An 11,410-nucleotide genomic window follows, 5' to 3' on the forward strand; every position below is an offset into this window, starting at 1 on the left:
GATATAGGTGAAGATTTGGATGGAGATATTCATTTGTTTGCAGATGATGCAAAGTTGGGACGAACCATGAAGAGTAGTGAAGATGTTGTGGCCTTACAAGAAGACTTGAATAAATTGAGTGATTGGGCATGGAAATGGAGATGCGAGTTCAATGTTGCAAAATGTAAGGTTTTAAAATTTGGAAAACAAAGATGGGATGCAGAATTTATGCTTGGTGAGGATACATTGTTGGAGGTGGAAGAAATAAGAGATCTGGGGGTGATAGTGGATAAGGATCTGAAATTTAGGGGACACATAGCCAAAATTGTGAAGACAACACAAAGGTTTCTGGGAATGATGCAGAGGACACTGACGTGTAGAAGTAGGGAGATTCTTGTTCCGTTGTATAAGGCTTTGATTAGGCCACACATGGACTATTGTGCCAGATTTGGTCACCTGGTTTTCAGAAGAAGGAAGAGATGTTGGAAAGGGGTCCAAAGGTGATTGACTAAGGTAGTTTCTGACCTCTGGAATGTCGAGTATGAGGAAAGATTGAGAAGATGTAATTTGCAGAGTCTGGTGGACAGGAGGAAGAGGGAAGATATGATAGAGACCTACAAGTTGATAAGGGATTGTTATAGGATCAATGCTGGAGAAGTTCTACAGAAAATAGTAGGAGAGCGAGGGAGAACCAGAGGTCATCCCTGGAAACTGTATAAAGAGGGTGTGAGTAGGGGATTGAGTGGCAGGTTTTTTTCGTGCAGAGTTGTGAATGATTGGAATGCCTTGCCTGAGAGTGTGGTGACTGCAACACATACATGCACTGAATGTGTTCAAAGCATAGCATGATGAGCTGTGTGTGTGATAAAAGGACCCCCCCCCCCAGATGAGTCTTTGTCTCCAGGAAGTCTTGGGGTAATAATAATATTTTATTAAGTTATTTGTTATCATAATTATAAATGCTAAATGGTATAGTATTAATTTTAAAAAAAATAACATTCACTTACCCTGAAACCAACAGCAGGACTTTTCAAAGCAGTATTTCTCCTTGGATTTCATTTTCAAAGGAAATAATCGTGAAATAGGTGTTTCTGTCATTAGATTCCTTGAAATTACAAAATTAAAATTATTTTGTTAACTGATTATTATTATAATTATCATTATTATAGACTTTCAGGGAGTCAGGGACTCATCAAGGAAAGCCATAGATCATTCACATCAGATGCCATACCTTCTCTTAAACTCATTCACACTGGATGCACTCATTATTTCAATAGGCAAAGTGATCCACTCACTCACTCTTTGCAAAAGAAACATCTACTTACCTGCTATCATACATTCTTTTCATTCCAGTGGGATTTTTCCTGAGCTGAGACTCGAGTTATACAGAACATGTCAAGGGCCAAACATTTTAGTCCTTTAGCACACATACTGATATCCCATCTAGTCCTATTGTCAAATTGATATCCAGGTTACACAACAGTTCTTGAATCTCATTCACTTTTATCTCTTCATCCAGTGTAGTGCTAGCATTGCACACTATGTTACATACACCTGAGAGAAGTGAGCACTCATTACCTAAACAATATTACTGGCTTCTGACATGAAGGTACTGTATTTTCCATATTCATTTTTATCTTTTACTTGCAGAATAGCGATAAAAATTTTCTGGATTGCCTTCAGCCTGCACAGCCAATTTATTTTCATGCTCTGATTATTTAGCTTGTATACAATACTTGGAACTTATCTAGCTTGCCCTTTATTTCCTAACTCCTCTCATTCTCAATCCGATATTCCTTTAACATAATCTTCTTATGGATCTCTTGCTTAATAAGTTTGCATAGCCATTCCACTTCCACCCAATTTGTTCATCAAACTCTAGAGATATGTTCTGATACTGCCTTATTTAAGCACCTTTCAAAACTTCCCATGAATTGCTGATCAGTTGCCATCAGTAAGTGATAACATTGGATTAAAGATAGTATTCTTCAGAATTTGTCTTAATTTTTTGCTTTGTTGTTGAGCATGTAACCTGTCCTAATTTGAACATCCATATAGTTAACTATGTAAATACTTCTCAGTATGGCATGATCACTGTTACCAACTGATGGCAAAACAATCACATTCTTAACTGAGACCCCCCCCCCTTTCAAATATTATGATCATATCTTTCATTATTCACCTGAGCAAGTTGTCTCTCAACAGCTTGATAAATTCTCCTTTGTTAGTATCATGAGATTTTTCATATATCCAATCAATGTTTAGATAATTTAAGTCATCCATGACGATTACTCACTTAGTACCCATCAAGATAATCTAGCAATACATTTCACCATCCCCAGCAACTGAACTGACAAGTCTGTAGCAACACCTACTATATACTTAATCCTGTTAGCCTCAATGTCAACACTAGACAGCCTCCAACCTACTGCCACAAGGGACATTATTATTGCCTTCATGACTTTTTACCCTAACTGGACACAAATCACTTGATATTAATAGTACCTTCTCCTACTCTTCTCTCTTCTGTCCTTCCTAAAAATACTATACCTTTTACACTCTAGTTACTTCACCTGACTATGATATCCAGGTTTCACTAATGCCAATAATCTTAGACATTTGCATAGACATAAAGTTACCTACTTGCTTTTTTGTCCTTACTTTTTTTTTGTCCTTATTGTACTTATTTACAGTCTGCTTGGCCCATTTTTGTATCTATCAATGTAATTATACCATTTTCCCACACCCCTCTCCATCCAAAGTGATATGGCCCCTAATCACTATTCATTTGCATTAAAGAAGATTGGATGTTACCAATTTCACCTTCTTTACTTAACCAGGTGTAAACATTTTTTTTTTTTTTCATGAAATGAATTGAATGCCCAACATAATTTACAAAAAAAAAAAAAATCTGTCCATCAATCCTGGTTTTTGAACCAAAGTTGACATATACTAATATGCATGTGGATTTACTAGGCTTGATTATAATTCTCATCTGTAATGAATCCTTGAACTCCATCGGGGTGTCTGTACAATAATAACTAATCTTTTCTTAATTATTTTCACATGTGACCATCAAATTCACTGCATTATGCACAGTTTAATATGATGTCTTGCCACTAAATTGTTCCTTCTATTTTAGATTTGATTTCCTTTGCATTGTAATTATAGATTTGCAACAATTTATATATACATATGTTTCCTTATAGGAAACTTAACAGATTTAAAACTAGAAATAGGTTATGTTTAATGTTTTAAATGTTGCAAATGTACAACCCCAAACATCCCATTGATGTGTGTATTTGACTATATTAACACAACATTATATTTTTAACTACTGTATATAGTAAGTAGCTATTATACAATTAAAATTTAGTATTTTAATATCTCTTAATCATCTCTGGAATGTTGAATATGAAGAAAAGTTGAGACAATGCAATTTACAGAGTCTAGTGAATAGGAGGAAAAGGGTTGATATGATAGAGATGTTTAAGTAGGTAAGCGGTTGTTATAGGATCAATGTTGAAGAGGGTTTTCATAAAATGGTGGGAGATTTGGATAACAAGTGGTCATTCCCGGAAGCTGTATAAGGAGGATGTGAGAAGCAGGTTTTTTTGAATGGAGAGTTGTGATGACTGGAATACGTTGCCTGAGAATATAGTGTCTGCAGAGAATCTGAATGTGTTTAAGGCACTGTATGATGAGCTGTGTATGTATGAAAGGGACCTCCTAGAAGAGCCTATGACTCTATGGGGGGGTCTTAGGATAATAAATATGTGAAATATTATTTGTTTTCACACTTTCATTCAAAGTGTGAAAACAAGGTAGCACATGAGCTGACATAACATCCAGTCCCACAGCTGTATTTACATTGATATTTTTCAATATTCCGAGTACCTCCACAGTTGATTTATCTCAATTCTCACATCACCCTCTGTCAACTATTTCTTCTGCTTTTGTCACTTTCCTATCATCAGCACTGAGTAAAATCATCCTTTCATAATCAGTCTTTCTCTTACTTGCTGTAGTGAAAAACTTCTTTTGGATTTACTTTGGCCTGCTTAGCTAATTTTCTCTCCTAATCTGATTTAGCCTTTCTTACCATACTAGTCATCTTGCCTGAATTTCATATTGCTCATGAGCACAATGATCCCATTTTTGTTTATATTCCTTGCATAATACTTTTTTCTAACTGAGAATTCCACATGTGGAGCAACCTCTGAACAAGACTGCATGGTCACTTTCATTGATCAAAAGATAGAATTAGTACTATAGGTCTTCTGAACCTATAAACTATTACCAGATCCAACACTCTTAAACCCCTAGTTCCCTCCATTATGTGCTGTTTCAGATAATTATCCCTGTTAATAACTGTATAAATTCCATTTCCATCTTTTCCATCCTGGTGGGGTGAGTGGTTAGCATACCCACTCTCCAGCCAAAAGGCTGTAGATTTGAATCCTGGCCATGAGCATGAATTTTGTGTTATTCTACTACCTCTGTGTTAAAAGGGATTCTGTGACCCTACCACTTCTAGCAAAAGGCTTCGCTCACAAAAACACTGACATATGGGAGTGATATATGGCATCCACTGATGTCAAAGGTGAATAACTAACTACATGTCCTTTCCTCCTTCCAATTTATATTCTCACATCATGTTGGAGGCTTAATGGATTTTTTACAACACTCAAAAAGAATTAAAATAGAATTTAATACTTCCTATATTTCGTCCTAGTCACTAGGACATCTACGGGGATTACAAAAACAATTAATGTAACATATACACAAATAACAAACAACATGAAGCCCAACCACGTGGGTGACACTAAAGTCCTATCTAGGTAGAGCGCCCTCTAAGGGCAGTAGTAGGTGGCCTGGAATGTAAGGTGGGAACTCTGGTGATGAGTGTTTCCCAAATCTTCGGAAGCTTAATGCAACCGTATTTATTGAGATTTGGTTGGTTTTTGAGAGCTGCTGCTGCTTCTAAGAAAAGTCTCTCTTTCTTGAATTTGCTGTGGTGGAGCATGTGGTTTTCTTCCATGATACCCTGTGGGTGGTGTCCAAAACATGGTCAGCCAAGCCTGAATGGCCATAGTTGTGTTTGAAGATGTAAGACTTGTGTTCCTCTAGACGGATGGATGCTGATCTGCCTGTCTGTCCAAAGTATGCCAGCTTACAGGAACAGGGTACTTTGTAAACTCCAGGCAGAGAGAGAGGAGGGAGCTGATCTTTTGTAGAATGGATAAGGGTAGCAAGTTTGCGGTGGGGCTTATATGCTGTGTGTAGGTTGTACTGTTTTAGTATCTTGGCTATTTTTTCGGATGTAGGGTATGGTGATGGCATTTTTAAAATCTTGTTGACGAGAAGGACGGGGAATGGGAGAGGAGTTGATTATTTTTTTGATACTATGATTGCTGTAGCCATTGGAGAGGAAAGTGCTGTGTATGTGGTTAAGCTCAGTAGTGAGGGGCAGTTCCACTGGAACAAAGATTGTGGGCTCTCTTGGTTAAAGTTTTAATAATGCCATATTGTTGAGAGGGGTGGTGGTGGGAGAGTTTGTGAATGTATCTGCCTGTGTGTGTGGGTTTTCTGTATACGGTGAAGGTAAGTGTATCATTAGGCAGGCGTGTGACTAAGGTGTCTAGGAAGGGTAAACAATTGTTCTTTTCCTTTTCCACAGTGAACTGGATTCTTGGATGTAGACTATTGAGATGACTGAGGAAGGAGTCTAATGTGTCTGGGCCATGAGGCCAAATAGGGAACACATCATCTACATATCTTAGCCAGATAGAAGGTTTGAGTGGGGCTGAGTCTATGGCTCATTTTTCAAAATCTTCCATATAGAAATTGGCAGGGGGGGTGAGAGGGGGGAACCCATGGCAGTTCCCTCTATCTGCTTGTAGATTTTTTTTGTTCCAAGAGAAATACCCAGAGTTAATGGCAAAGGAAAAGAGATCTAAGATGTCAGAGGGAAAAACGTTTTCTAAGAGAGATAAGGTGTCAATTAAGGGAATATTGGTAAACAAAGAGGAGATATCAAAGCTTACCAATATGTCTGTCTTATTCAAGGTTAAATTTTCTGTGAGGGCTTTAAAGTGGGTCGAGTTTTTTATATAGGAAGGGGACCTTCCGGTGAGGGGGATCAGAGAGTTGGCCAGCTGTTTAGATAGTCTATAGCAAGGTGCATTGGTGGCATCTACTATAGGCCTGAGTGGGGAATTGGGTTTGTGGATTTTTGATAAACCGTATATTCGGGGGGGGGGGGGGGGGGGGGAAGGTTTAAGTTTTTTCGTGACATCAGGGGGCCAGGAAGATACTTTTTTGAGTAAGATTTTTAGTTTCTTAACTTGTGTTTTTGTGGGGTCGTGTTCTAGCGGGATGTGGGTAGCGCGATCGCGGAGGATAATGTTCATTTTACGATTGTATTCACTGGTATTAAGAACGACTGTAGCATTACCCATTAAAGTATATGTTACATTAATTGTTTTTGTAATCCCCGTAGATGTCCTAGTGACTAGGACGAACTATAGGAAGTATTAAATTCTATTTTAATTCTTTTTGAGTGTTGTAAAAAATCCATTAAGCCTCCAACATGATGTCCTCACAGCACTTAAGCCTCTACACATGTATATTCTCACAGCTGAAGTCTCCCATGATAATCTCCCATCATTTTCTCTCAGCCTGTAGTCATTGTGCTAATCTGCTTGGCCATCTACATCTTCCTGTAGACCCCCAGGTCTATAGCAGTAACTGATATTTTGTCCTACTGGTTTCTATCTCACATAGACAGCCTCAAATGAACCATCTCTCTCAGATCTATGATCCTCGTGAAATTCTATTTTTATTGGCTGAAAATCCCTTACATTCTCTCCTTTTCACTACATCATTCTCTATCAAACAGGTCTCACCGGTGCTGATAATTTTTGGCCTAGTCGAGCTGACCAATATGGGTGGAATGAGATGCTAAGAGGTGGTAGCGAGTGCTTCATCAGTGCACGAGTTCAAAGAGGTATGACAAGCAGTGTGTCTCTCACAATGAGTCTGACTGTGGAGATGCCTGAGAAATAATAACTTATTAGTCCTTGTAGATTTTTACTACAATCAGCTCATATTAATAATTACTTACCATAAAATGCTATCATGTGCTCGTTTTTTTTGTAGATGCTTTCTTATGGCAAACTGGGCAGTACTTCTTTAAACTAGAGCATTTACAAAAAGCACATCTTGCACTGTTACAAAAGTTTGACACAGCTTCTATATTATCAGTGACTGTTACTTTATCATGAACTTGTTCATTGCTTATCCAAGATATTAAGGGACTGACCAGCATTATTGGACAAACAATTCTTACTCCAATCTGAAATGTAATATTAAAGATGTTATTTACTTGGATAAGTTACTTAAAAAATGTGCTTATTTAAAAACAGCAAACAATTTACATTGAATTTTAAAATTATCAAATGTGTTTGCATTACTATCAGAACATAATAATAAAAAAGCACAAAAATTAAAATAGAGATATCAAAAGTTTTGCATTCCATCCTTGGATGTTTTTGTGACATTTATGAAGTTATGATATATCATATGAACAAAAAACAAAACTTCATGAAAAATTATATGTGCTAATGATCTGTAATGAGTGAGAGGATTGGGAGTCTGGCTGTAGCACTGCTCTGTTAGAGATGGTTTTTTTCTTTGAGATCCATAATGTTGATTTTGAAATTTTCTGAGAATGAAAAGCAATTAAAAAGTTGAATAAAACCAGAATAAAAACTGCAGCCTGTATTTTTTTTTTTTTTTTTTTATATATATTCCACTATCTCTACTGACTTTACTTAAAAATAATTCCTGTATTAATAACTGACAAATTTTCCCTATCATTCATAATGCATCTTTGTTAATGTGCCTTGTTTGAATTAAAACGAAATAAGAAAATCCTTAACTATCTCAATATTAAAGTACCTTCTAGTTTTGGTGCATTTCTATACCATTTTAAAATCTGTTTCAGGATATAAGCTAATTCTGTATCTATATCCTCCTATTCTACTATTTATTTCTCTAAGAATAAATTTCTTATCTAAAAAAAAGCTGCATCAATACAGTCCATTAATAATTTTATCCTACAATTCTTACAAGAATCTTTTATTAAGCAATGCAGAAGTCCATAACAGCTACAAGTAACTGTTATGAACTTGAAAGCAAATATAAGATGTGTATATACATGTGATGACCACTGTGCAGTTACACAAGCATGCAGCTTAGAGGAAACATTAAAAGTAGTTAATACTGATTTTACAGTGTTACACATTTCAATAATACATTGCCATTATGTACAATTTTCAGCACACCTGTTCAAATGTGAGGTTCATCCCCCCCCTCCCCCCATAGAATAAGAATGACCTTTAAGAGTAAATATTGTAGATGAGCTTTTGAGTTATTTTTCAATTCTTGAGATAAAGATCACATAATTCCAAGATAAATCTTTTAGGTCTACAATTCTCTACTAGTTTTACAGGGTGTTCGGGATAAATTTGACATATTTATAATTAATTATATTTTTCCGTAAGTTACATGTATTAACACACACTTCTCTTCATTTAAAAGTTTGGACCCTTCTTCATTCATATACAAGATGTCAGAAAGGATGGATAGCTGGAACCCACCTGAATCATGGAAGAGAATAACTTGTATCATGATGATTCGTGCCCGCCATCAAAATAAGGATATTACGACTGCTGCCCAATGCTCCCTGAATACAGTAAAAACAATCAGGCATGAACTAGAGACTTGCAATGGTGACTACGAGGATGTAGCAAGAAGAAAGATCCCTAGCAGACGATCTGATTGCGTTCGTACAGCAGAATTCCTCGCAAATCTGCAGGAACAGGTGTTGAAGAACCCTGGCATTGGAATTCGGGCTTTGTTCGTGGAGTTGCTAACTGTAGTCAAGCCCTGGATAACAAGGGTAGCCAATGGTAGGCCGTATGTATGGCAGCAGGATTCGGCCCCTTGCCACACCTCTGGGAAAAGTCAAAAATGGTTGTCTGAAAATTTCTACGACTTCACCAGTCCAAATGTTTGGCCTCCAAACTCCCCAGACCTTAACCCCATGGATTATTTTGTATGGGGCGCAGTTGAAAAAGACACCAATCGCACTTCCAGTAATACAAAAGCCCAGTTAATGGATAAAATTAAAACAGTTTTTGCGGCCCTTCCCAGGGAGACTGTAGCATCAGCTTGTTCGAGGTTCCGAAGCAGAATTGAAGCTGTGATCGATGCTAATGGTGGTTATTTTGAGTAAATCTTGTTGATAGTATTGTAATTAACTCTGCCTGTAATGTTTTTTTGTCAATTCATTAAATTTAATAGATACAAAGAAGATTTTCTTTTTCCTTACGAAACTGTCAAATTTATCCCGAACACCCTGTATATAATTTATTGTAGTTCTCTCGAATATTTTTTTTTATGTTGCTTCCCCAAGAAAGGATATAAACTGACAGCATGTTAGTATAGTAGTTGCTGGCTCTCTAATTTATTAACACATTGGGTAGCCAACATCTCCATTTGAAGATACAGAAGTAAAACATTTGCCACAGGCTGACCATTCAATAGTACACAGAATGAAACATAATAGTAATGGTCCTGCCAGGGGGCTTCCTGATCAGCTATCAAGCAGCTGTAGATTATATGCCAGTACTGTCAAGGCCACACCTGGATTGTACTCTGTGCACTCCCTGAGCTAAATTTATGTCCAAGTCATTCAACCTCACCTGCATGCCGCTGATCTTTTCTGCTCTCTAATGTGAAAATAACCAACTAATTGCAAGTGTCACTGCAGATATAAAAAAATCTCTTACAAATGGAAAATACTCCTAAAAGTTAACATAATACAGAAATTTCATCCAAAAAAGACACTTCCATATCTATTTCTGGTGCACACATACATACAATTACATACACTACTACCTACAGGCATCAAAGCCAATCTACTATATCTAACCAAACCCTAATTGGCCTTCTCTATGACTACAGACCAAGCCAGTTATCCAATTACACCTTGCATAATGCTTTCTGTAAAAACAGAAATGCACACTTCTATGCTGCCCTCTTTCTGCTTATCTCTGAAAGCTGATTTCATACAGTCTAATTACTCACACTGTGAGATCATCTTCCTAAGAGAGACATTGCTCAAAACACAGACTTGCACCGTTTCTCCAGTTTCACACATTAAGCTGGAAGGGAGCCAAACCACTGGCCATCAGTCACAACAAACACAAATAAATAACACAAATAAATTTAAACCAACTAAAATATCAGACATTCCTGATCATTCTTCCAACACTCTGGACTTTTTCCTAACCAATTTGATTTCCAAATACACTGCAGATGCCTGTTCACCTCTTGCCAACTCTAACCATACTCTTATCCAATCAATATCCTCCTGGCCAATCTTAGTCTTATATTCTACTGCACTATAATGGTGCCGAGAAGTATAACCTTTAGGATTTCTGTATCTTTTTCATGATGTAGAAATTACAGTTTCTGCACTACTAATCCAAATGCTTCCTCTGCCCAAATAACTGAAATCATCACTGAAATGAGGGGCTGCGTCTTCCACTGCAGTGTAAACTTCTGACTTTCATCCAAGCCCTACTTATTATTATTACTTCTCTAAGTTTTATCTTTGACTGCTTTGGCAGCCAGGATACAAATTCAGGGTTATTAACAACCAGCCTCTTCACTAACTGGGAATTTATCACATAATTAGTGTGAATAAAATTTGGATTTTGCCATTCTCATTCTTCAAAAGACTTTGATAACCTAATCCCTCTTGGGGAAACAGGCCATGGAAACACAGGAAACTCATGATCATCCTTGATATTTTCAACGGATGTGACTGTATCTAACATTGAGTCCTTCTCAACAAGCTCTCGATATTACTTTCCCCATTAATTTGTGATTGGATTGTCAACTTCTTCTCTGGTCATTCAATAAGTATCATGGCTGATGGCTCCCTCTCAGATTTATCAATGGAGTATACCAGGTTCTGTATTCTCATCCATGCTCTTCCTCCTCTACATAAATGACCTCTCTCTCTCACTCTCTCACTTCAAATCCATTCACAGTTTTTCTAATAAGATCATTCTTCATTGCTTCTGTTTCTGATTGTCCTACCTTGTGTACTATAACCTTGATTTGGTGAGGTATGACCATTGCTATCTTTGCACCACTAAAATTATAAATTATCATCAACCCATGTGTCTCTTAGAAATGGATAGATTTCCCTGATTAGAAGTTATGACAAATTAATACAACACACCTCTTCTCTGCTACATTCCCTAAGAGCAAGTATTTATGTCTGTAGATCTGCATGTTCACAGGATCCGTTTGCCTGTTTTGAAGGACAAAAATAAAGTTTCTAGGAGAAAAC

General features: G+C 37.0%; 1 protein-coding gene across 1 annotated transcript in view; it reads right to left on the reverse strand.

Moving 5' to 3' along the window:
- Positions 1 to 11,193, reverse strand: part of LOC150104493 (uncharacterized) — a 77,546-nt gene extending 66,353 nt beyond the window's left edge. The window contains exon 1 of the mRNA XM_090395564.1: positions 11,089 to 11,193. Within this exon, the coding sequence (XP_090251690.1) occupies positions 11,089 to 11,193 (105 nt within the window). The remainder of the gene's footprint in view (positions 1 to 11,088) is intronic.
- Between the last annotated feature and the right edge of the window lie 217 nt (positions 11,194 to 11,410).

This window comes from Typopeltis vanoorti, chromosome 7 (assembly GCF_054136105.1).
Source record: "Typopeltis vanoorti isolate ZY-2024b chromosome 7, IOZ_Tvanoo_1.0, whole genome shotgun sequence".
Classification (NCBI taxonomy): Eukaryota; Metazoa; Arthropoda; class Arachnida; order Uropygi; family Thelyphonidae; genus Typopeltis; species Typopeltis vanoorti.